General features: G+C 39.8%; 1 protein-coding gene, 1 long non-coding RNA gene and 1 pseudogene across 2 annotated transcripts in view; 2 read left to right on the forward strand and 1 right to left on the reverse strand.

Annotated features, from left to right (window-relative positions):
- The window catches only part of LOC144652382 (uncharacterized), a 63,575-nt gene that overhangs the window by 478 nt on the left and 35,521 nt on the right, over positions 1 to 27,576 (reverse strand). Inside the window, exon 2 of the long non-coding RNA XR_013570526.1 lies at positions 444 to 505. This is a non-coding gene — a long non-coding RNA (uncharacterized LOC144652382). The remainder of the gene's footprint in view (positions 1 to 443; positions 506 to 27,576) is intronic.
- On the forward strand, positions 13,797 to 15,695 carry LOC144650147 (uncharacterized; annotated as a pseudogene).
- LOC144647848 (uncharacterized) lies at positions 20,084 to 24,997 on the forward strand. Its single transcript, XM_078507550.1, has 3 exons — positions 20,084 to 20,812; positions 21,646 to 21,691; positions 24,728 to 24,997. The coding sequence occupies exons 1-3, from the start codon at positions 20,253 to 20,255 to the stop codon at positions 24,932 to 24,934; spliced, it is 813 nt and encodes a 270-aa protein (XP_078363676.1). The 5' UTR covers positions 20,084 to 20,252; the 3' UTR covers positions 24,935 to 24,997.

Raw genomic sequence — 27,576 nt, forward strand, 5'->3', positions numbered from 1 at the left:
TATCCCAGGGCAAAAATACCGGGTATATTGGTATCCCACAACCCCCCTTGGCTGGGCCTGACCATTGTTACTATGCTGCCCATGATTTCCATAATGATCTGCAGTAATCATAAAGAAATTGCTGTCACTTAAAAACTGGAAAAAAATTAAAGAGAAAAGTGGGGGGGGGGGGTCATGACCCCATTTCACGCACAAATGTTAACTAAATTCATGTGCCACAAAAAGTTGAAAGAGCAGAATTATATTCTCAAATCAGGTAAGTTTTCAAGCTACCTTCATATGTCATGTCATCTGGTTTTTTTTGCCCTATGTGTCTTGTATCACGATCAATTTTATGCCCTATTGTCCCACACCAGGGTATAATTTTTCCCCTTTTTACATGTCATGCATAAACCTTTTGTTACTCTGTTACATCAATATCCCTTTTCCAGAAAGAAACTTACTTTGGGTTTCCCTGGCGGAAAGCCACCTGTCGTGGGCCAGTTGTCTATAGCTGTTCATCTTTCTTTCTTAGCAAAGATAATCAGGTTAGAAATAAATTACACTTTATATAGCAAATCCCAGAATGACTTAATAGTTTGGTTTAAAGAAAGAATATAAAATGTACAGCATATGTTAAAAACAAACGGTTAACAGTTACATGTTTCTAAAAAAAAACAATACAAGGTATTTAACAACTATATTAAGTTAAACTTCCCTTAAAATAGACCTTTCGATGGTCTTGGTTGGGGGGCAAACACGGCAAATATTACAGTAAATGTATGGACAAAATTGTGAGTTTGACACTTGAAAATTCGAGGATGGTTGACATTCTGAAACTTTTGTGAATTGCAAACTTAAGATGCTAGCTAAAATAGAAACCGTGGAAGGGTCTATTACTCCTTTTAAGAGCTTGGAAAAAGTATGAACCTGGCAAGTACCAGCAGTTGCTCTTTGCCTTTTTTTTAAATAGCCCATTTCCGATATATTAAGGCGCGTAAGACTGGTACCAAATAAAGGTGCGAAAGCGAGGCTTGGGGGAATAGCGCGCGAGAAATTATAAACACAGCGAGGAAAATGGAAGAACGATTTGATAAAAAAGAATGTTCCTTGGTTAAAAGAATATTTAACAAAGAGAGGAATTCAGGTGACTGATCAAGGACGCACTAAACGTAAAGCTGAACTGGTGGAGCTTGCAGTAAAGGCTCGTGAAATCAAATTACAAAGGATTGATGAAGACGACGATGACATCTCAGACGTGATAGCTGGTAAACTACGAAGAGGGCACACTCGCCTGGAAAATATCCAGAACTGGAGCTACGATATTTCTAAGATGCCACCATTTACTTTCGCTGATCTGTATATGTACTTGATTGGCTCTGGGGAGTCACTCACACTGCCGAGAACCTCAAGTCGTTTAAGTCGTTACTTGGCTACAAGTTATTTTCTGATGGCCATGTTCAAGATTGCATGATGTATTGTGTGAAGGACTTGAGTTGTACTGTATTCAAGTTTAAGGTAATCCCAACGGAGCGGTCAAAAACTGACGATAATAAACTGACTTACAATGGTTTTTTAATCATGGAGGACTCTGGTGTAGTCAAAGATGGATTTTGCCCTTGTAAGGGAGGGTAAGTAATTAAATGTTTTTACTAATTATAATCAGTCATTTTGTAATAGTAATTGGACTGAGTGGAGTACAATTCAGAGAGTAATCGGGCGAGTCATTTCGAAATCGGTCGGCGCGCAGCGCGAGGTCGATTGAATTGGTGCACAAAAAGTTAGAAAACAGCAAGAATAAACCCATCGAAATGCGCGTGATTGAGCGCGGATGCGTAGGTGTCCAATTACAGGTGTCCAATTCGAAGTTGCTCAAATTGGATACCTGTTATTGGACACCCACTTGATTGAGCGCCGATTACGCGAGAAATAGGTGCGCGCAGATCAAATCAAAATCGAGAATTTTGTTATAGATATGATTATATTCTTTATTGTGAACTCCTGTGGAGATGGAATGTAAGTTAAAATGTTGTGGCTAATAAAATAATAATAAAAAATGGAATATTACTCAGTGAGAATGGTCAGAAGTAAAGTTTGCTATTTGAAATTACTTTGAAAGTGGTGCAGGGAGGGGGGGGGGAGGGTCAGTAAGGTGAGTAAAACATTTTACTCTGTATTTTGCATTCCTTGAGCCATTTTTCATCTCAAAAGTAATCCTCACAATCCTTTCCTTGCATTGTTTTTTTCTTTGCATGTAGATTAGACGGAACATGGTCACATTGCCGCTGTGTTGTTCGACCTTGAACACACAGCACGAATAAATGATGTTAAATCCTGCACATCAAGTCAGTGCCAATGGGTTAGAAGATCAACACCTAACACCAACTCTTGTTTGTTACAAGAACTTAAGTGTAATACTCCATAACTCCATAACGAGCTTTTTTAAAAGTTCGCGGACACCGTATCTCACCGATTTCGCTGAAATTTGGCATGCAGTGTTGTTTTAGGGTCCTAACTACCAAATGGATATTAAAATTCTTTTTATTTTGGAAAAAATCGAGAACACCAATTTGAAGCGTTCGTGACGGCCCGCCAACATGGCGGATCGAAGGTGTTCTTGTTACTTCGACACTGAACCTGCCGTCACAGTTTCTCAATCATACTTGGTACAGTTATAAAGAACTATCTTTCTTCTTTCAATTTATCAAAATAGATTCGGCAAATGTTGAGTTTGAATGATCAACGGCCAAGAGGTTCGAAGGTATGTTAACAATGTTTGGAAAAAGTTTCAAATTTACTACAAAATGAAAGGCTTATAACTCCACTGTTATCTCGATTTAGAACTAGCCATTTACCATGAACAAAGCTTGTTCATTGGTGAATTGATGCCATTAATAAAAAAATTGGGGAAATGTAACAGTCTAGAATTAAAATATAGAACCTCTAGTAAATTGGCCATTTCAACGCCATTTCAGCGGATCAGCTCATTTAACAGCAAATAATCGGGAGAAACATGAAAGGGTTACGGTCGTTTATAATAGGCAGTTTTCATGTATTCTTTGCTTATCTTAAACAAATACATGATCTTTGCCAAAGATATGGCGATTTTTGAGCGTACGAGCGTTTTTCCAATTTTTTATATCGGCAACTTGTTGTCGAGATTATACGCTGTTGTTATTGAATATTCGTTTCACAAGAACTTCTGTTGCTCGCATTTTCCAAATCACTGTTTAAGAAATTGCCCATTCCGTAACAGAGTCGTTCTTAATTTTTCTTCAAAAATGACTAGGAAAGCAAGAATGTCATTGAACGATTTTATACTAGTGAAAATACCTGTCAGACATAACTTCAACTGTTCGTGTTATCTGGCTGTTTTCACAAATATGCAAGTTAAGGAATTCATAAGTGCCTATCTTTAACTATTTCACGCTTAAAGATTCCTCGAAATCTTTTCGCCTACCTTTTGGTCAAACTAAGGTTTGTGTCTCCAGGCAGAATGCGCGTTATCAGCAATGAAAGTCGAAGAGATACAGAAGCTCGAGTAAAATTCAAACTGCTGTATTTATAGATTGCGCTCCGTTAATTAAGTTTATTCATTTGGCGATCAGATAAAAATCAATGAATGATCAGAGTTTAAAAAGTCCATTTCTAAGCACAAGAGACACAGATATTTGTTTCAGAAGCATTTATGCATAGAAATACAGGTTTATTATTGACTGATGCGGTTAAAAAATACTCGGCTTCTAGCGGTATTAAAACCTGCATTAATTTTTTATAATAGGTGGGAGTTTGGGGTGTTTTTTTGGTGTTGTTGTAGGAAGGCGGGGGGGGGGGAGGGGGTGGAAGTGTTGCCTCCGTATCCTCTTTAGATCTCTGACACAGTGGTCTGAATGTTGAACAAAAGAGCTCATCTGTTAAAAAGAATAATGCAAGCTGGTTTTGAAGTAAACATGACTTTACGTTTGTGACATCAGTAATTATCGTGTTCGAAGAAATACTTGTACTAGTTTTGACCAAATCGATTGGAGGCATTTTTTTTTAAAAATTAGTTGTGTTTCCTACAACGCTAAAATACAAGCTGAAATTAAATAAAAAAAAGAAAATTGTGGTCTACTCACATGTCAAGATCCCGTTTTCTGGCAATTCCATACAGCAATCCCGTCCGGCAAGTGATAGATACGGCAGCTCCATCGCCAATCAACGCGGGTGGCAATGTAATTCCCGTCAAAATTGCAATTACTCAACTATAAACTACTTGAGTTTTATTTTAGATAAAAAAAAATACAACGAAAGCAAAATAATTCAGATAATACATAAGTTTAAGTGCAAGCGAAACGTAACAAGGAATCTTTCAAAACAATATATCTGCTGTCGTTGATCATATACATCACGGCAGCACGAAATAGAACAACTCCTCCGCTTCAAGCTTTTGACCCCCCAAATCATTGTCCAAGTAATGCTTTCAATAAATTTATTGATTCCCATTTAATTAAAGGGGTTGATCAAATATATAGAGTAGCTAAACTTAAATGTCCCATTTAATTAAAGGGGTTGATCAAATATATAGAGTAGCTAAATTACTTTACAAAAGACCCAAAATCTTTTTTCATGTTGTACATTTCACTGTTTGTTTAATGTTGCAGCATAGCAAACTGTTGCTGCTGCTGCTGCATTTGCTACATTATTTGTTGCTGAAGAAATTTCATCAGCTCTTTTTGAGTGGTTTGGTTTGCGTGAAGCTGCTCCATAAATTGCTGATGCTGAAGTGTTTGTGCCTCTCTCTTCCATTCTCTTCTGTATTTCCTGCTTCTTCATCTGCCTGACAATTTTTTCTCTTTCTTTCAACCATCCAAAAGCCTCTCCTCCAAATCTTCTTCTTCTTAGTTTCCTTTCTGTCCTCCTTCTTTCTCTGCCTCTCCATTTTTCTTCCGGGTCTGACCGAACAGTTCTGCTGCCTGTTCTCTCATTTCATTTGCTCTCTTCTTATCCTGCTCTGCTGCTGACTTCTTTGCTTGTTCCTGAGTGTCAGCAGCTTTCTCTGCTCCTCTCTCCAGTTCAACTAACTTCTCCAGGAGAGCTTCAAGTTCCGTTTGGTGTTCGTCACCGCCACCACTCTCTTTCTCTTCCTTGCTGACCTTCTCCCTCCACTTTTTAGCCAGTATATTATATCCATCTCTAACTGAGCGGGCAGCAACTGGTAATGTCATGTGAACAAAGGAAGTAGCTACTCTCTGCCATAGTTGCCCTATTTCACGGCTTCCAACCCTGTTACCCACAAAAACGCCTTCAGCTCCAATTGCTTGGAGCAGTTTAAAGTCTTTGGCATCTGTCCAAAACCATAATTGACCTGATAAATAATTTAAAAAACATTTTTAGGTATAAGATAATGGCATTATGAAAATCTGAGGGTTCAAGGAATTTTTTTCTTGGCACTGTGGGCCTCTATTTGGCCTTAAAATAAAGTGGCAGCCTCTGAATAATCGGCCCCTGAATATCAAATGCAGTTGAACTTCTCTAATATGGACACCAAAGGGACAGAGCAACGTGTCCTTATTAGAGAGGTGTCCGTACTATAGAGGTCTCCACTATGATGTCACTTTTATGCTTTTACTGACAGCTTGAAATGATCAGTAAATAAAATGAGGCCCACAATCATCTTTTAACTGCATGTAGGTTGTTTAATATGCAGCATTAAAACACATTGTCTATCAGAAGAGTACTACATTGTACATCTCAGCTAAATAAACTGAATATGAATCATCACATCTGTTGTAGACATCCTACAGTCTCTTCCTGCCATCAGGAAAAAACGCAATGATCCATCAAAATGTACTTGTACATGTACCTGGCAGAGGACTTGTTAATTGCAGGGGTGGAATCAACCCAGATGAAATAAACGAGGTATTCAGTAAATATTTTATAGATTTTTTTCATGTTCAGCTACTTTGATGTCCTGCCAGAAGAATATTGCAATTTCAACATGGCATATGTAAACATAAGCATTGTAGAACTAAGGTTAGAATACTCAAAACTTTGCATTTTATTTAGCCCACCAACTTACTATAATTTCCTCACTGTCTTTCATTTTTAATGCAACATCCTATCTTGATTTTCCATGGTTTAAGGTGCTGTCACAATCATGTTCAAGTCCAAATTCCAAGCTGTAGTATTTGTTTTCGTTTCGTCTGAGTTAAGTTTAATTCACCAAAGTGGCTATACAATTTTAAGGAGAATCACATAATACTATAATTTAAGGGGTATGACACACAATACATTTAATTCCGCCTTTTAGAGTGTATACAGATGAGGCAAGGCATGAACTGGGTATGCTGACTAACATTTGGCTACTTAATTAATTTGAACAGTGTTTCCGTGAAGTAGCACTACGTTCAGATGGCACAAGCTCTCCCAAATTCAAAGTCAGAAAGCGCTCTGTCAGGGACAGACTCACTCTTGGTCAACAAATACAAAAAAGGACGAGAAAGGAGGAACAAGGTTCTGGGATTCAAGGTGAGAAGGAAACCGAACTAGAGATGGCAGTGTCTAAGATCATCGAAAAAGTGCAAGCAGCTGATTTGGAAAGGAAAGAAAATTCGAATACTCTTACTAAGAAAAAAGAAAGTGTCAAGGATTCTGCAAAAGGGAGTAGGTTAAAGGCCATTGAGCGCCTAGGACAAACCAAAAAGTGCTGGCAGTGATGGATTCTGTAAAGAATGGGACGTCCATCAGAAAAGCTGCAGGAGATTTAAATGTTCCAAAATCTACACTTGAAGACAGAATAAATGGTCGGATTGAACATGGGGCAAGAAGTTGACCGGAAACAATCCTAAGTAAAGAGGACAAAGAGAAACTTGTAGCCTATCTAATCGATGTACGCAGACAAGGATACGACAAGAGCAAGGAGATGGACCATGATGCCATGGGAGTAGGATTGTTCCACCGGACCTCCGACAAAACCCACTAAAATCAACTTTATTAGTCCATGAGCCAAATTTCAAAAGGGGCCTAAAAATAGGTTTTCGTAGCACCCCCCTTGATACCTAGTGAAATTGGTATCAAATTAAAGCTGAAGGTCTTAATTACCTCAAACTACTTGTTACCAGGACGACAAGTGGTGCATAAGGGGGAAAGGGCATGTTTTTTATGGGGGGGAGTAGTGATAGGTTTTGCTTTGTAAATACAAGTGATGTCAAATTCCTAATACAAATCGCGTAATACACGCCCAGAGTTGATAAAAGGTTTTACTAATACCCTTAAAGTTAGTATTTTGCCACATTTCATACTTTTCATGATTTTTTGACAAGCCTTTATACCCGTTACCATGGAAACCTTAAATAAACCCATTTTTATTCCCATGGATGACGTTACGGCCAAGTAATGGCAGACAAACAACATTCGTGTTCAGTTTAACCATTCTATCCAAGATAACATCTGCGAGGTCAACCTCCAAACTGGAATAAATGTTTGTGTCATGTAGAAGATGAGTTAGGAATGTTATCTAGCTTCCGAAAAAAGTTGGCTTACATTTCAAACGAGATGAAAAGACCGTGAAGATGTCAGAGTTGCTAGAATGTTTCGTTAGTAAGGAGTGAATGCCCCCAGATACAGATCCTCAAAGTTGAAGTGTTGGCATACTGACCACCAATCAGCCATTCCTGCCGAACTGACATTGATAAGCGGAACAAGAACTTAGATCACGCTTGATAAGCGTTGCCTGACTGTGCGTCCCAGATAATAAGCGTTGACTGACTCTGTGCGTCACTGACTCTGGACTGACTCTGACTCTGTGCGTTGACTAACTCTGTGCATCCCAGATGATAAGCGTTGACTGACTCTGTGTCCCAGAGTACGCCAAGTCCTCCCTAGTTTGCATGCGTTAACAGGTTGTGTCGCTGTGAGTTTATTTGCAGGCAAGGGCAAGAAAAGGCCGTTTGAAATGGTCAGAGATAGCCAAGTCATGAGCGACAGTGTCGTAGTTCTTGGAGAGAGCCTTCCCTTGAGTGGGCAGAGCATTACCAGTTTAGAAAAAGTGGTTTGCAGTTTATACAACGATAATCGATGCAAGCTGGTCAACGGTTACATCATCACCCGGGTGATGATGGATAATTGATGCGTGATAACTATCGATTATTTAGCGTGAGGTTTGTCACGTCATGTCAGTCATTTGCTCTTAGTTCGCGGTCAACAGCTCTCGTTCTCCTTTCTTCGCAAGTCTAACTTAGTGGCGGATTCTCCCAGCGTGACTTCCGATAAGCTTCCTCGCCGCTGCGATTTCGTTTTAACCTCTGAGGGTGCTTTTTTGCACATACGAGCCACTAAAACTATTCAGTTTTCACAGCGTATTTTGACGATTCCGCTGCCATTTATCCCAAGCTCTCCCCTCTGCCCCGTCTCTGCATTGCGCAACCATTTTCGCCTCAACAATCTTGCCCCGACCGATTTTTTGTTTTCCGTTAAATCTTCTAATACCTCATCTCCGCGCCCATCACTTACCGTAACTTTACCTCCTTTCTATCTAAGGTAATCGCTACCCTCGATTTAGATCCCCAGTCTTTTTCTCCTCATAGCTTCCGAAGGGGAGGTGCGTCTTTTGCCTTCGAATGCAACGTCCCGGCCGAACTAATTAAGTTTCAAGGGGATTGGCGTAGCGACACTTACTTAGTCTATCTTGAAATGTCCTCAACACAGAAGCAACTCGCAGTCAACTCCATGGCTTCTCAAATTAGGCAGCTTCAATCATAGTCGTTTAGTTTAGGTTTTTACTAGTCTCATTTTCTCCCACTCGCTCGCATTTACCCACCTACCTCTTCTTCGTTTGGGTTTGGGCGTTGGAGTTTTATTGTCAATGTAGTTTCCGCTTCTTTGATTGCGTGACAATAAACTCTTTTGTTGCCAAACTCATTGTGGTCTGTGGTTAAATGCGTTCGATTAATGACCTCTGTTACAAAAAGTTTGCAAGGGGAAAAACGTGTAGTCTCACCAACTCACGTCAACAAGCGCTGCCCTACATTACCACCTTAAGCGAGCCAACTACCATGCTTTTCTCCGGAAGAAAGCCTTACAGCCAAGAATTGAGCAAGAGTCGGTAAACCATGGATGGCAACTGAAGGATGGACCCCACTGAGATCGCTTGCATACACCTGTAGGCAGCTCCTCAGGCTGTGATGGAGTAAGTTTCCTGGGGGTGCCATGGCAATTGCCAAACAAGGCGATGCTTATGTGTCGGTAATGGCTTGCCATGCACAGAATCTTGTACCTCTCTAAAGATTGCATGAACAGTGCAAGAGAACTTAAAGATGGATAATACGATGTTGATGACGACGACGATGATGAAGACGAGTTATTAAGCTCTGGACTCAGGCTATGGCTAAAAGAGACTTTTGCATATAAAAAAACTCCCTTTTAAGACAAATAGCGATTTTGCCTATTTTGTTTGGTTCATGCATTGTTTGTTGTAATATCCTTTACTCTTTGCAACATGACGTGGTGTCGATAAAAGTTATCGATAACATGTATTGCTACAGCAAGATTCGGTCCAGAGACCCACTTAAAGAATCCCGCCCACCCACTTTGCATTGCGCGCCTCAAAAGCATAATCCGCCATTTTGTATGACATCTTGTTTTGGATAATTTCAATATTGTGGTCAACAATCCAAGCGCATCCCCGCGAACACGCTGTGTTCGCTACTTTAACTCCCGTCAAAATCTTTAGTAATTATCTGTGGTTTATTTCGAGTGTCTATTTTATTGGTTTCTTTCAATTTGTCATTTAAATACTCGTTTGTATGTCGGATGGCATTTCGCGTTCCAAAGCGCGGTCGGCGGAAGACGGAACCAACCAAGAAAATTATTCTGCGGCAATCAACGTTCGACCTCTGGATTCAAAGGAAGGAAAGCCTTGGTATCAAAGGGCTTAGTAATAGCCAGTTTGCCGAAATATTACTTCACCAAAGCCTGAAAGACCTTCGTGAACGGTGCAGATCATACGAAGCAGATGAAGATGAAATCGTTCCAAGTAAGTTCTGAGCGAAATATTCCTTGTTTAAACCAGTCTACTAAAATATTTCACATCAGTCTAGAGAGCAACAGTAATTAATTTTGTTAGTTTTAAGTTTGTTTTCAAGCCATTTGTCCATTTGTTGACGTCCTGAACTGGACCTTGTTTTCTTGTGTTGAAATCCTCATATTTTCTCTGCATGTACACAGATACGGTGTCTTAGATCTGTGCCCATATAAGGAACGGATATCAGGAGTCCCCGGATAATAACAACAATAGAGGCGCGCAATGCAAAGTGGGTGGGCGGGTATTTTCAAACTTGCTTTGTTTTTTTTGGCTCCTCTTGAGTGTAACCTTAGTTTGACCTTACATGTATGCGGGTGTTGCCAAAACATTTTTGTTAGAAGTATTTAAATATAGAGAGAGGTTTTAAATATGACTAGAGTCGCCTTTAGAATTCTTGTGGGCCCATTTTTGTTTTTGCTTTAAAAAGGCATTCTTTACTTTGGGTTAATTCATCAAATTTCCAAGATGAAGAACCCTGCCATGTGCTTACTAAATTCATGATGGAACAAAGGTTTGACATTCATTGTGGTACAAACAAACAAATGAGATTACAAGGAGAAAACACAAAAAGATTTGTTTTCGTGATAACTGGGTGGTAATCATAAGAAACAGCATTTTGTAATTAACCAAATAGTAGCTATGGGTTATATTGATGGTTTCCATGGTAACGGGTGCAAAAAGCTGCTCACAAAATGACGAAAAGTGTGAAATATGACAAAATTCTAATTTTAAGTATTATTTGTAAAAGATTTAATCAACTTTGGGCGAGTATTTCGTGATTTGTATTAAAGTTTTTGCATCACTTGTATTTACAAAGTAAAAAGCATCCCCACCTCCCCCTCGAAAAAACCTTACCCTTTCTCCCTTATGCACCAGTTACCATCGTGGTATCAAGTATGTGATTTGGCTGACACTTCACAAGATGGCGGAGGTGCACGAAGATCGCAAAGCAACATTCACATTCATTAAAGAAGTTTACAATTCTCCAGTTGTTTGGGACGTTTCATCACCATCCTACAAGGACACAAGTCAAAAACAAAAAATGATGGAACAGATTGCCAAGAAGCTGAATTTGAAAGGCGGTAAGTAATGTTTTTACACTCAGATTTCACTCCTCGTTCGTGCCCGAACTTCTCTTCGAAATTCCATATTCGTGACTATATCCATTTCTGGAAGTGTTTGAATAACAACGTGACATGAATTCGTGAAGTGGATGTACTGTATTGTGAATAAACAATGGAAAATACGAATATTGGTCCATTTTGGGACTTTCGGCTCAAAATATTTAATTCCCTTTTATTGGCGAGAGGGCGTAGATGTTATTGTTAGATTATTGATAATATCGGATATCAATAGCATGCATATTTGCTATAACTCGCGTGACTTTCTCAGTTGTATTGTAATTAGTCTCGCTAAGGATCAGAGCATTATCTGCTGTAGTATAACTAAAAATTTTATTTAACATGTCGCTTACACGATCTCTTCGTTCCTTGCCACGAGTTAACTACACAGAACTACACTCAGGCTCAGAGACGTTCACGCCAGACCGGGCCACGGTTCATGATGCCGTTGCGTCGCTGAGCACAGAAACCATCTGTACATCTGTTGGGCCTAATGCCACGACGCAGCCAGACTCCTTGCCTCCTTTTCCTGCATCAGCTGCTTCTCAGCTAGAAGCCTTGACGTTGGAGGAAGAGAATTTACAACAGGAGGTAGAATTGGCTCAGTTAGCTCGTCAACAACGGGATAATGACCGCGAGGTGTTACATGCACGCCAGGTTCCTTTCTCCTCGTCCAAGGAATCAAAGTTAGACGCTTTAACACTGGAAGCTCAGCACCTTAAGAAGGAAATTTATGAGGCGCAGCTAGTTCAACAGCAGCGTAAAAAGGAACAAGAGGTGTTACGCTTGCTACAGGAGTTATCAGCCTTGCGACGCGAGAATTCTGGTGCTGATCGACCACGCCCAGAGGCGAAGGCACCTCCCGCTCCCTCTCTGGTTCTAGATGACCTTCGAAAGACAGGTAGCTTATCCAAAAAAGTGGACAAGAAATTGTCGACTTTAGGGTTGACAGCTGCGGGGCCTGGCTACAGTTCAGGGGAGGATGATGAGCATTCCTCAGATGGTGAAGACTCCGACGTAGTCCGGAAACAACGGGGTAAGCAAGCACATCGCTAAAATCGGGAAAAAAGGCAAAAATCACTACTCGCATTTGTCATCCTCAAATTTGGCCGCATAGTGAGCTTAGTTTGTGGCATGTTAGTAAAAATATCTCGTATGATGATTTGACAATCGAGGAATTCACCGCCGGATATTGTGCCATTCTGCGCTCCCCGACTATTTCCGCCACCGAAAAAGATGCCCGCATTTCGCATCTCCACGATTTGATGTATTTCGCAATTCAGCATGAATGGTCCTCTGTACGGGATTTTCACGCCGCCGTTTTGCTCGAGATCGAACGGGGACATTTGCGCTGGGACGATTTCTTTGTGCATTTGGAACGGCATCCTCTGTAGTGCTCTTTTGTCGCGATTTTCAATGGGGTCTTTGTAAACACACCAAGGATCATTACGGTGGGATTCGTGGTGAGCGGAAATGGCTTCAACATGTGTGCGCTAAGTGTTGGATCAGCAATAGGCAAGTAGCTCGCCATACTGAATACTCACCGGATTGCCCCTTGTACACAGGGTCTCCTGAATCAAAACAAACTACCTCCTCTACTTCATGACAGTTTGGGTCTATCGCTCATCAAGTTCCGTCGTTGCATGATTTCCAAAGTTCTTTGCGTGATTTTTCTCCAGTTCCTTTGACAGCTCGTGACAGTTTTATCGCATATGATGTTCGTGACTTTAGAGATACTCCAGATGTTCAGTACTTACATGACAATCGTGACCATTTTGATCAAGATCGAGATATCAAGTGATACGTGTTTTGACGCTGACACTTCATTGGAGCTTGACCGGTCGTCTTCTCCTCCTGTCGTTCACGACTGTTCCGTACATTCACTTCTCTAGACTGTGTTGATCCTGACCTTTCTGATCGTAACGATCTCGAGATTTTCCAAGACATTGGTCATAATGGCACTCGTGACCATATACACCAGTCGTCAAGTGTTGAGCGTGGAGTTCAATTGCCTTTGTGTACTGATTGTTTACATTTAGCACCTCCGGATCGGGTTTCGGTTTCCGGTCAATGCGTTTCTACTGACAGTGAACAAGGCTCTTCTAATGCGAGTTCGAGCAATGTTTGCTCACAACTACAAGACTATTTGCTTGCCCTCCACGAGGAAGTGTATCGTTCTGGCCTTCCTAATTACAGTTCTTGTCGTTGCTCAGTGCTCACTAATCTAAACATTCCAGCATGGCGGGAGTGTTTACAAAATTATCCTGACCGCATCGTGTGTGACTATTTGCAGTATGGGTGGCCTGTTAATTATGATTACGCTCGTTTTAATTTTCCTGTCAGTGATCAACGTACGCACAAGGGCGCTTTAGATTTTCCTGATGCAGTTACTCGGTATTTGGACAGTGAAATCGCTTGTGGTGCTGTGGGTGGCCCTTTTGACACCATTCCGTTTTCGTCTGGCAAGATGGCATTTTCTCCTCTGAATTCGGTGCCTAAATCTGATCGTACAACGCCGAATAATTCTTGACCTTAGTTGGCCCTTCAGTACCTCCGTTAATGATGGCATCTCTTCTACCGAATACGATGGCATTCCTTTCCATTTGGTTTATCCTACTATCGACACTGTCGTGGTTGTTATCTTTATAAACGTGACTTGCATCAGGCTTATCGTCAGTTTCCTGTTGACCTGCGTGACTATCCTCTGCTAGGCTATACTTGGCAAGGTCGTCTTTACTTTGACACAGTTTTACCTATGGGGCTTCGCTCTGCGGCTATGGCCTGTCAGCGCATCACTTCCGCAGTGTGTTACGTTTGTTCTGAGGCCGGTTTTACTGTTCTGAACTACTTGGACGATTTTATGGGCGTAGAACCAGCTTCTCGGGCGTGGAAGTCGTATTTTTATCTTCAAGATATTTAATCCCGCTTGGGAATACACGAGTCCGTTTCAAAGGCCGTCCCTCCAGCGCAGAAAGTGACCTGTTTGGGCGTTGAAGTCAACACTTTAGATATGACTTTATCAGTGGATTCTTCTCGGCTCGCCGCGCTTCAGTCGCTGCTCCAGTTGTGGCTTTCCAAGCGTACCTGTACTCGAAGGCAGTTGCAGTCCTTAGTTGGTCATCTTATGTTTGTGTCCAAATGTGTGCGACAAAGCCGGATTTTCGTGTCTCGTATTCTTGACCTGTTGCGACGCTTGAAGGCTCCTCATCATCATCTTCGCCTTACCTCTGAGTTTAAGAAGGACATTCAGTGGTGGTTACGCTTTCTTCCATTTTATAACGGGGTTTCTCTCATTCCGACTTCCGAATGGACATTACCGGATGCAGTTTTCTCAACGGACGCTTGTCTTTCCGGCTGTGGGGGTATTTCTTCCTTCGCCTTCTTTCATTCTCCTTTCCCAGACAGCGTGCTTCAGCGTTGCAGTGTGATTCATCAATTAGAGCTTCTCGCTATTATGGTAGCCGTGTGACTGTGGAGTCATCACTGGTCCGGACAACGCATTCAAGTTTTTTGTAACAATGAGGCAGTAGTTACGGTTTTAAACTCGGGTCGCACCAAGGATCCAGTGTTGGCGCAGTGTTTGCGTGAGATCTGGTTTTCGACCGCTCAGGCTCAGTTCGAGCTACGTGCAGTTCATTTGACCTCCGAAGACAATCGAGTTGCAGATTATCTGTCTCGTTGGCATCTTTCTGCTACTTACCGCGATTATCTTATTACCAATCATCTGCTTGAGGATTTGAAAGCTGAGCATTTGTCCCCCGACGTCTTTGACTTTGTGGCTAACATTTGACCTTGTGTTTTCGTTTCAGTGGCTGAATTACGCAGTCTGCTCAGACAGCTCCAGCTTACTCGCCGTGCAGATTATGCTGAAGGAACTCATAAAAACCACCAGACTCAGTGGAGAACATTTTTATTGTTTTGTTTATATTTTGATTTTTCGCCTCTCTCGGCCTCGATAGATTCTTTAGCCCTCTATGCAAAATTCCTGAGTCGTTCATTGACTCCTTCTTCGGTACGTAATTACGTTAGTGGGGCAAAACTTTTGCATGTTATTACCGGGCATGCTATATCTCAATTTTCTAGTTATGAATTACGTATTACTTTAGGTGGGTCAGAGCGTTTAGCTCAACATGTTCCCTCTCGTGCGCCCCCAGTCACACCGGCTATTCTTTGCAAGTTAGTTTCACAAGTAAACCTTCAGGACCCTAATCTGGTCTCCTATTGTGCTGCCTTTCTGTTCAGCTTTTTTCTGTTGGCCAGGGTGTCTAACATTGTTCCTAGGTCACGTAGCTTCGCGCATACTTCTTTTTGCCTAAAACGTTCCGATATTGTTTTTACATCGGATGGGTTGTTAGTTACTTTTCATCACACTAAAACTATTCAGTTTGGGCAACGGCGCTTATCATTGCCTTTGTTAACGATGCCGGGCTCGCTCATTTGTCCAGTACATATGTTTTCCTTGATGTGTTCCCTGGTTCCTGCCCCCAGTGATTCTCCTGCCTTTGTTTTACCGGGGCCCGGGAAGAAATTAGTCCCGATTGTCAAGTCTCAGTTTGTCTCAGTCTTTCGTGAGTTGTTGCGACGGGCCGAGATCCCAGACTCTGATCGTTTCCGCGGTCATTCTTTTCGTCGTGGCGCTGCTTCGTGGGCGTTCCATTTAGGGGTTCCTGGGGAAATAATTCAGGTTTACGGCGACTGGGCGTCGGATGCTTACAAATCATATTTAGAATTTTCCTTTTCTGCCAAGCTTCAGCTTGCACAGCGTATGCATCTCGCCCTCTCTCCTTAATTTTTGTCTTTGGTTCCTTTTTGGGTGTTTGGCGGTCAGAGAGGTTTATTTGTTTGTTATATTGTACTTGTAGGTTTTATTTGAATAAACTTCTCTCTTATGCCAAAAAGGCAAGGTAGGTTCTTAATTTCTACAGAGTAGACATTGTTGTTGATTATCGGAAAATAGTATAAAATCTGGTCTGTTCTTCATTATAAATAATTATTAAAGATGAATTACAGTCCGTACTGTGCAATCTCGGCTGCAATGTTTATGTGAGCCTCACAAACAAAGCAAAACTAAAAATTACGTGACAAACTTACCTGTTTCTTCATTATTAACGCCAGATATCCTTGCAGAACAAATAATAACAAGTAGAAGAACCTTGACGCTATTTCAAACCGACGTTTCAGCTCATCGGAAACTCTTGAACGAAGCGAACTGTAATGGCGGACTAAAAAACTTCATATATGCTGTCACCGAAGTGTAACGTTTCAACGAATTCAAAACAAAAACGTAAACAAACCCCCGAGTCTGCGCAGTACGGACTGGAAATCAGCTTTAAGTACCAGTACCCATGTTGCCAAAAGTCCAACAACATTAATAAATTGATCAATGATGGTGTTTGGTTTTTGGTAAAAAAAAAATTATATATAAATTAAATAGCCAAACCCCACATATAAGAACCTGTTGGAATTTGTTTGGCTAAACAGTTCTTATATTTTGGGGTATTAAAAAAGCAAATTTCTGCCAGAAGGTTCTTAAATCCCTTGGTTCTTACACGCGGGTTTTTACTGTATTTTGAACTGTCTATGTTGGGTGTTAAACAGCAACGTAGCATATATAAACTTAGAAATTATTGTATGTCACTTCTTATAATTGGTGTTAATTCACTTCTTATAATTGGTGATAATTCTTAAGACAGTATTGCGAATGTCTGTTTTGTGTTCACATGTAATAAGCATTTTTGCTACTGTTTAAACCAACATTTATGATTTCATAACAACATTGAAAGCTCCTCAACGTACAACTGGATAAAAGTAATTTTCTAATTTGACTTAGTAAAAATGTATTTTGTGAAAAACTTTGATTATCAAATGTATGAACTCGTTTCAACATCTTTTTCTCTACAGCAGAAGAAGTGAAAAAGAAATTACTTATGATAACAAGAAAAAGAGGAAGGTGCAGGCTTCATAAAAGAGTGGGACAGGTACTGAGGAGCTGTACATCTCAAAGTGGACATACTACGATGCACTTGACGAATTTTTAAAACACCAAGTTCTCCCCCGGAAAACTGTGTCAAACATGGTGAGCATAACATACCTTACAGTGAAATGTAATGTACAAATGGCACGTTTTTAGGCTTGTCATAAAAAAACCTTTAACATTCGACAATTTATGTCGAACAACTTTGATCTCATAAGAAACATCTAGTGCACATGCTTTAATGAATAAATGTAATGAACATGTTCTAACGGTTTTCTTTGGAATACAGTAATGATCATTTAAATCATATCCCATTGCCAGTCTACTTGACCTGAAGTCTACTTGACCATGAAGTACTTCTACAACAAGGCTATTTCCAAGCCGAGCGATAACTTTGGGAGACAGTTGCTTACTGCCTTGCAAAATAAAAGAAGCTAAGAACTTACAATTGTCATTGTTTTGTGACGGTTACAGAGAGTTAAGGATAATGTTCGCCAGGGTGTTATCTTAACACAAGGTCTATGTGATTTAAGCATTCAGACTTCAAAGACATGACATACCGGTCACACAACCAAGTAAGAGCAATGGAAAAATCTAATTTCCCCAGTAACAAACATGCATAATATAGGATACATAAACATCGGTGGGCACATGACTCCCTTGTTCCCGACCAGTGACTCATAGAATCTTAATCAAACTTCAACTTACAGGTAAGTCTCGTTTAATTTTTCAATTAAGCGACCTTTCCAAGACCTTTTGAAGCAGCTTGGTATGCAGTGGGAGGTCTCCAGTGAGTAGTAAGCTTTATAGTTCAAATCCAGGATCCAGTGATGTAAATGAGCTGCGCTATTGGCTCTTCTGTGCAAAGAAAGGCAAACTTGACTCGAACCTACTTCCACCCTGTGCTGATTGTCTGTGAGAGCACTCACTTCGGGCAAACTACCAAGCAGTGATCTGGAAAAGAAGTCTGCAGAGCTGCCCTCAAGTACCTTCATCTGTTGGATCTGGCTGGTGTCTGGAGGAAGGCAAACTTACCATTGATTGGACGAGTGGTGAACCAGCTCCTCAAGCCGTTCTGGAGTTGCTATTTTGTCAGTGTTCGAGAATCTGCAAGCTACCAAGCTGTACCTGTCTTACCAATAGCCTCAAGTGCACGGATTTATGCCTGTTGCAGGACTGTACATACCAACGAGGAGAATCCAGCCATTGATGCTTTCTCAGATGATGACCAGGAAGATGAAGACGAATAAGGCATCAAGTGAGTTACAAAAAAACCTGATTTGATGTTTATGAATTGCAATCCCTTCAGAAACTTAACTACAGAAAGAAATGCAAGTTATATATTTCAGAAAACATTTTGACCGATTCGCCGTTGATATCTCTTGCATTGTCTAAGTTCAGTTTGTGATGCGTTACCATAGAAACCAAGTAACAATAGCGTTTTATTTATTTATCTTTTCTTACACTATAATCTAGGTACCTTGTCTGTCAACTTTTCAAAGTATAGTGGGCTTAAAACCAACAGCAACTTATCAAGAAGTGGAAAGATGACCAAAATCCGGAAACATAGCCATTTTTTGTTCACATCAGTGACGTTATTTTATCACGTAATTTAGGCCTGTAAGCCACTCTTTAAGCATTGCTATCACATACTAGAATATACTAGAGGATTAGAGGTTAAAAAAAATAATGGTAGCATTTGTCCCTCTGAGTGGTAAGAAATACCCTATTTTGGGGGCCTTGGCCCATGGACTATATCCCAGGGAGAGTACTCGGGATTTCAAGTGGTGGGGATGATCAAAGAGATTCCGGGAATTTTGGGGGGTAGGAAAATTTGTCAAGTAGTAAATTAGGGGTACTAAAAACAATCTTACGATTGGTGTTAATGCCTTTGCTGCATAGATCTACAAATAAAGTACAAACAAAAGTGTTTCTAATGTTTTTCTTTTCTGTTATATCATTCCCCCCTTCTGGAATTTTAGGATCAGAAATTCGGCATAGGATTTGTTTGGAGTTAATTCTTGGTCCAGTGATTATTTGGGGTTTTGTTGGAAGCCCTGGGGTTTCTTTGGGTCTTGATTTTTGTCCCATTCGATTTTCCCTGTCAATTGAAGTCCCAAGTACTCCTCCTGAGCTCCTTAGGACTTAAAAAAAATTATAACAAATGTAATCTGCAAATGGGATTTCTCTTTTTCATGGGCATCTTCACTTTTCTGCAGCATATTGGAAAAGGAATTTACATTGGCATTGGCAGGATGATAATATCTTGATTTCAAAAACAAAGGTACTGATTAGCTTTCCTGCTATTAAAAAGTCTTTTATACTGATTTTTTCATGAACTGAAATATTTTGCACAGAATTACTGCTGTTAAATTGCAGTAAAATGCAAACGTCCCAGACAAATTCGTCAAAAACTTTATGGCAAATCTTAGTGTCCAAGAAAAGGAATTGCCATTTCTGACAAGTCAGGCAAGGGCCCTAAAGGCGTATCAGGGATCACTAGAATGAGTAAGTTACACCTTCATTACATTTCTTTTAATATTCCTTTTTTTTTACAAAAATATTGTTTTCTAGCTGGGTTGATTATTTTTATTTTTCTGCTAATATTCTAAAAATATTGTAGTGAATATCTTTACACGTACATGTAGGTTATAGCATGCCATTTCCATTTTATTATGGAACAGGAAGGATTAAACACAGTTTATTTTATATTAAAGCATGCATTTAACTCATAGATCGAAGATTATCTTTTAAGGGCTGTGATGTTCTAATTGAATCAAGCAGTAAAAATTTTGTCATTGGGGAAGACTTAATTTCTACCCATAAAATTAAAACTCTATTAACTTGTAAATACTTTTCAATTTTCTTTTTAAAATTCCGAAAATGTTGTGAACATCCAATATAAAGGCACTACAATAGACCTCATTCACTATGTCAGCCATCTTTACGCGGCGTAGAGAACGATGGGAAAATATTTATGTCACGTGGTCTCCCAGGAGGCAAAACAAAAACAGCTGAATGTGATCCGCGGCAATTTCAAATGTAAATACCGCGCTTTCTTCTCGGGGTTTTGAGTATTTTCGGCCTTTGAGAATTACATTTACGAATTTCGCGAATGGCGTCCGAAGAGGGCACTTTGCTGAATGAAATGTCAGTACAGCTATTTTCTAGGTGTAAAGTGGATGAGTTAAAAACGTTTTTGAAGAAGGGAGGAGTTGTCATTTCAGGGAGAAAAGCTGAGCTAGCTGAGAAGGCTTATTTTGCATGGAAACTGAAACTAGATGTATCAAAAACAACACGAGAGGAAGAAAACGATGTTTCAACAAGGAGAAGGAAAAAGTTGACCATGGAATCTGGAATCACCCTTCCTTTTCCCGATAGCATTCAAGAAGGATGGGAGGAAGGAAGTCTAAACTTTCCAGATTTAATAGACGATGGAGTCCAACAGTATATGCAGCCTTCAACAAAGGCCATGAAGCAAGGCATGAGTTTACTTGACTCGGGACATATACACAGCGTTAACTATCACCACATCAGTATTGATTTAAAGTACTGTTTTATTCACTGTCGCTGTGTTCCAGAAGAAAAAACAAACAGCGATCCTTTCGCCTTGTCGGTTTGCTTACACAAGGAAAATGGAAAAGTGCTGACCGCTGAATGTAGCTGTTTTGCAGGGTGAGTTTTTCTCACATTTAATTATTCTAAGTTCTTAGAGTAGGACAACACCTTTACCTTTATCTTATGTTGAATGCATAATAATATATATTTAAATGATGGTAATTGAACTGAGTGGAGTGCAATTTGGTCTGAAATCATTTCAAAATTGAACAAGCGCGTAGCGCAAGTTCGATTTGAAATCACAAGTATGATTTCAGACCAAAATTGCACGACACGAAGTCCAATTACCTCTTTATTACTTTATTGGCACTTCAAAAGAAAGTGGATGTGAGAGGTTTTCTAAAAAAATGGGCAATCAAAAACCACTAAGATTGTAATCCATGCTATTGTGTCATCCAAACTTGATCACTGCAACTATCTTTTGTACAATGTACCGAAGTAGGCTTTAAAAATGCTCCGGACAGTTCAGAAGGCCGCTACCTGACTTATCACCTGTTCACTTGCTTGCTGTTTCTGAACACATTTAATATATCTACATTCAAGAGTTTTTAACCTCCTAGAACCATTATCTCATCACACACATCACTTCTCAATCCCATCAATTACAACTTAAAGTAATATGGATCTTAAGCTTTTGCTGTGTCTACACGGCCTGGCACACGCTACTGGTGTACATGACTGCCACAAGATTTGTACTTTGACAAATTGCACGGTTTTGTGCAAATGCATGGAAAGATAATAGGGGCACAACCTAGGTACAGTTAACGCATGGTTTTTGTACAGTATAGGAATGACTAAGGCACAGTTTACGTATGGGTTTGGCACAGTTAGGGCACACCTTGCACACGATTGTACAGATAACTGATGCACAGTTTATGGACCAATTATAGGCTGATTTACTATCATCACACATTTGAAAGTACTTTGTGTAAACAGGTAAGGGCGATCAATTTTACCATTTTTTTCTAAACTTAATTTAAGGAGGAGCTACTAAGGGACTAGTAAAAACTATTATTTACTGTGTCACAAAATTTACGGTTAAACTCGTCTTTTAAGGTATGGCTTATATTAGGCAAAATTAAAAATGAACTGTTTTTAAAGGGAACCTCCACTCCGAAAACAAATATTGCCTAGATTGTTTAAAAGACATTAATAATATTGTTGAATAATCACTACGCCTTCGGCGAATAATTGTTAATTAATGTAATAGTTTTCCATATAAATGTTTTGTTTTTTTAGACAAATTGCTTCCTCGCGTATATTATTTGTTATTTTTAAAGGGAACATCTACTCCGAAAACAAATACTAGATTGTTTAAAATACGTTAATAAAAATATATTTCGTGATAAAAGTGTCTGTTTTTACCTTAATTTGCATTTTTTTACGTCCAAAGTGGACCCTTGCAGCTGTTTCGAAATTCCCGTGGCTGCCATCTTGAATGGAGCGCAAAGCACTCTGGGCTTATGACGTGTAATGGTTGCAAACTCTACTCACAATAGTTTTGGAATATGGCTTCTGGGATCATTCCTTATCAGTTTGAGCCTGAATATTCGTCAAGCGATAAGATAGAGGAAGTAATAAGTGAAGCTGAAGAATAAGAATAAGTAATTGTTCGTTCGGCCCCATATAATGCTGTTCGCCGAACTACAAATACTTCTTGGTGTGCTTGTGATATGTGTGAAATAATGCCAACGGAGAAAGAGTGTGTGTGTTGCAAGGAACTTAAGTTTCTGTCGAAGGTAAAGAAAGGTGCGTTTCCATTTTTTGTTTTATCTTTGTTTATATTGCACTTCATAAACAATAAGCTAAGAAACAATAAGCGAAGTTCCGTACGTGCAGTGTGTCGTTTATTAGACTTGTCATGTGTCACGAAGCATTCAAACTTTGAAGCCGTTTGCTTAAATAGAGTTGTTTAATGTATCTCACACAAAAACAAGTCTGGAATGTTCGTTGATGACTGTTCTTTTTGAGAGATCATGAGTTTCAACAAGAGGAACGCTTTGTAAATGCATTGCCATTTAGTCAAAGAATTGTCAGCTTAACTTCAGAATACCCTTCCATGGCATAGAATCCAACGTTTAATTTGCCACCATGTGTACATCCATGCAAATGCTATTCCATTTTACAGCATTTTACCATAACATATTATCTCAGATCAAGGTCACAGTGCCGAGAAAAGTACCTTTAAAATCAAGCAAAATAGATGCACATTAACACTTATCAATTACTTTTTTTGGCTCAGTAACAAGGAACAGTTAACGGTCCCAAAAAGGTCAATATTATTTGGTTAGGTAGATCAAGAAGTTCAGGCCATTTTCCAATTGTAAGAATCCACTTCGTACAAGGAGACAGGAATAAAGCACAGTCTAGCTTTCTCAAACCGTTAAAAGGATGCACTTTTCTGACATGTAAAAAGCATGTCAAAGATGACATTGTGAAAAAGATTGCTGACCTGGGGTTTACGTCTGTGCAAAAGAAAATCTTAGAAGACATATATGAAAGCCACACTAACAAAGGTGTTCGTTGAATCAAACAGCAAGATGTAACCACAAAACTAAACAGGCGGTTGCTTATGTTTTTTAGGAAAGGCTTGCTTCTAATGTTTCCCTCAACATTTTTTGTAGAATAAGTTGGAAACAAATTTGACTCCATATAATTAAGTAGGTCAATTTCATTTTTCAGAAGAAGAGACAAAGCAGTGAATCAAGCAATAAGGACCAGCAGAAGCACGAGTAATGACGAAATTGCGCATTTTCGCTCAACCATTCTACCCATCCCAATTAGAGAAGTTGAGGAGCCAGAATGGATTTGGATTTGAAAAGAAAGATTGATTTACAAAATGGCAGGAAAGTGGCACGCCAAAACCACATCAAGGGGAGGAGACTTCTGGATGCTGTTAACCAAATGCAATATAAGTGTCAGAAGGCTGCAGAAGGTCGCAGAAGAGCTCAAGAATGCTCACCAAATGTCAGTCTGACTCCTCGCTGAACCTCCTTAGTTACCAATGCTGAGAACGCTCCTTAGTTACCAATGCCGAGGAGTGCATCCTCCTTAGTTACCAATGCTTTACTAAAAAACTAAACCTCTTGCGATCTTTGTACTTTTTACCAGTTCAAGTAAGGGTTGACTTTTATTTTAAAGTAATTTTGCCTTCTGTTACGTATGGACTGCTTGTCTGGGGTTCGTGTGGTGCAGCACTTTTTAGTGAACTTGAGAAGATCCATGTATGTGCGGCCAAGTTGATTTACGGTCTCGACTGGCTTACCCCCTCAGATGAGGTATTAAAAGTCTTTAAAGTCTTTAAATCAAATGGAGATTCGACGGATACTGTGTTTAGTGTACAAATGTGTCTCCGGAGATGCTCCCTCCCACCTACGTCACTTGTGGTCAAAACAAGAGAGCGGATTTAATCTAAGAAGAAAGAACTGCTTGGTGCTTCCCAAGCCTAATACGGACTTTGTTAAGAAGTCAATGAAATTTGCAGGGGCCTCTTTTTGGAACTCAATGAGGCCTGCCTTGAAGAATCTTTGGCGGGTTTAAAAAGTTCATTAATAGAACATCTAGGGACTTTAATGATTTAGCGTAGTTTATTGATTTCTTAATTTATTGTTATTTTCATAAGACACGACCACATCAGCTACCGGTATCATGCTGCAATATTTATCATGTATAAACAAAAGCTATTATTATTATTATTATTATTATTTTATTATTGTTATTTTTAAGATCAGATGAAGCCAAGGTCAGCGAGTGCAGTCGGTCTACAAAAAGTGACTCATTCAGGGTTACCACTGGGGCTTTACGTACCTCAGCCACTCTAATACGTACCCCCCTCCCTCCCCATAAGTATTTTCACTAACTTTCCTTGTGGTGGGTATGAGTATTTTCTGGAACAAAAATTTTAACTATTAAGAAACTCCAAAACAACTCGATGTTTTATTGATCACAACCACCTCAATTTTGACGTTGTAGAAACTGCATAGAGATTGTAATCCATTACAGATTATCGCCTACTCCTATGTGACGAAGCTGTTGGCTTTGATTGGCTTATTTAAATTCCGCTGGCATGGACCGTGGGGTGCCGACCAGAAGATTGCGGCCCACTATCTTGCGAGAGCAGACGCATTTCCGTTGCACGCGCACGGCCATCATCAGTCTATCGTTGAACGGTACGTTTAACGATAAATGCAGGAAAACAAAATGGCAGGAAAGTGGCACGCCAAAACCATATCAAGGGGAGGAGACTTCTGGATGCTGTTAACCAAATGCAATATAAGTGTTAGAAGGCTGCGGAACGTCGCAGGAGAGCTCAAGAATGCTCACCAAATGTCAGTCTGACTCCTCGCCGAACCTCCTTAGTTACCAATGCTGAGAACGTCTCCTTAGTTACCAATGCTGAGGAGTGCATCCTCCTTAGTTACCAATGCTTTACTAAAAAACTAAACCTCTTGCGATCATTGTAGTTTTTACCAGTTCAAGTAAGGGTTGACTTTTATTTTAAAGTAATTTTGCCCCCTGTTACGTATGGAATGCTTGTCTGGGGTTCGTGTGGTGCAGCACTTTTTAGTGAACTTGAGAAGATCCATGTATGTGCAGCCAAGTTGATTTACGGTCTCGACTGGCTTACCCCCTCACATGAGGTATTAAAAGTCTTTAAAGTCTTTAAAGCAAATGGAGATTCGACGCATACTTTGTTTAGTGTACAAATGTGTCTCCGGAGATGCTCCCTCCCACCTACATCACTTGTGGTCAAAACAAGAGAGCGGATATAATCTAAGAAGAAAGAACTGCTTGGTGCTTCCCAAGCCTAATACGGACTTTGTTCAGAAGTCAATGAAATTTGCAGGAGCCTCTATTTGGAACCCTTTAGACAATGAGGCCCGCCTTGAAGAATCTTTGGCGGGTTTAAAAAGTTCATTAATAGAACATAGTTTTTAAATCTTTTGTATCATCTAGGGACTTTAATAATTTAGGGTAGTTTATTGATTTCTTAATTTACTGTTATTTTCATAAGACATGACCACATCAGCTATCATGCTGCAATATTTATCGTGTATAAATAAAAGCTATTATTATTATTATTATTATTATTATTATTATTATTATTATTATTATTATTATTAAGATCAGATGAAGCCAAGGTCAGCGAGTGCAGTCGGTCTACAAAAAGTGACTCATTCAGGGTTACCGCTGGGGCTTTACGTACCTCAGCCACTCTAATACGTACCCCCCTCCCTCCCCATAAGTATTTTCACTAACTTTCCTTGTGGTGGGTATGAGTATTTTCTGGAACAAAAATTTTAACTATTAAACTCCAAAACAACTCGATGTTTTATTGATCACAACCACCTCAATTTTGACGTTGTAGAAACTGCATAGAGATTGTAATCCATTACAGATTATCGCCTACTCCTATGTGACGAAGCTGTAGGCTTTGATTAGCTTATTTAAATTCCGCTGGCGTGGACCATGGGGTGCCGACCAGAAGATCGCGGCCCACTAGCTTGCAAGAGCAGATGCATTTCCGTTGCACGCGCACGGCCATCATCAGTCTATCGTTGAATGGTAAGTTTAAGCTTAATTTTTTTTTATGAAGTTAACATTTAGCTCATCTGCATCCTCGGAAACCCAGGGGAAGTTAGTGGGGGCTGCAGAAAGTCTATACAGGCGGAAAAAAAGTAGTGATAAATACATCTTGGAGATCGATTTCAGCTCATTCGACGGTAATTCTGTTATCGCTGCCTACTCATTTTCTTTCAGTGCTGTAAAACATGAGATGAGCCACATAAGACTATTGCAGAGTTTATTCAACTATTGTTTGCCACAAGAAAAGTGCTAAGAGAGTGGCAATTCAGCTTTAAAAAGCAAAGTAAACAAGACAAAGTCGTAAGTTTATATCTTGGTACCTTTATGACAGAGGATGGTCACTTTTTCAATGGACTTAGTGAAAAGCTTTTGTGGGTTTTTTCTTTGAACCAGCACGCTTTATATCCCAAAAGCATGTGTCATCGACTGCCTTTGTTTTGTTAGGGTAATTTGAATAAGTTATCTCTGACTGAAATGGCAGATGTTGCTACACCATCTTTGAACAAGCATACAGAGGATTCTATTGCATAAGCAAATTACTTTTCTTCTGGAGGTCTTGTTACACCACAGAACTTTCAAGTAACAACTTTCCATCCGACTCCTCCTCACACTCCCAAACAGAGGGGGAGACCTTGGGTCTAGGCATCCTAAGGAAATTTGGGCTCTCCTCAGAGGTATTTGTCTAAGCAACAGATCAAAGATAATGGAAGAAGTTGTCAGCCAGTTATCCCCCAATTAAGGGGACATGAAAAAAAAGACTTTTTTCTTTTAAAAGATTTACTCAAAAATAATTTTTGAAGATGAACTGGAGTAAGGGATTGATGATTGCACATTTAACATTTAAACAAAAGTTTAAGTTGGTGCCAACTATCTTTAGAACTACAAGGAAGTCAGATTAAACAAAACAATATTATTCAAAATTTTATTAATAAATCTTGCAAGCTTGGCAATTATATTTATTCTGTAATCCACGTTTGTTGGATTTCTGTCCAAATTTCGTCCTTTTCAGAACACAAACTGCTATCTATTTCTGACCAATTTTCTTCCTTTTCAGAACACAAACTGCTGGTTATACAACACGCAACACTGACCATCTTTGATGACAAGCTTTCAAACAACAGACAGGTCAGAACAAATAGTTCAGCCAGCTGACAAATGCAGACCTGATAGAGATGCTCCTAAGTGTGAATGCAACCATACCTTACACTTACAACATCTGAGTACTAGCAATCTTT

Source organism: Oculina patagonica, chromosome 4 (assembly GCF_052425735.1).
Source record: "Oculina patagonica isolate OP01 chromosome 4, crgOcupat, whole genome shotgun sequence".
NCBI classification, from domain to species: domain Eukaryota; kingdom Metazoa; phylum Cnidaria; class Anthozoa; order Scleractinia; family Oculinidae; genus Oculina; species Oculina patagonica.

Bases quoted from the DNA above. Each gene is read 5' to 3' on its own strand.
- LOC144647848 (XM_078507550.1), top strand. From the start codon at position 20,253: ATGGCGTCCGAAGAGGGCACTTTGCTGAATGAAATGTCAGTACAGCTA. The intron at 20,813-21,645 runs GTGAGTTTTTCT...GACCAATTATAG, and splicing joins GAATGTAGCTGTTTTGCAGG to GCTGATTTACTATCATCACA. The intron at 21,692-24,727 runs GTAAGGGCGATC...TTGACGTTGTAG, and splicing joins AAAGTACTTTGTGTAAACAG to AAACTGCATAGAGATTGTAA.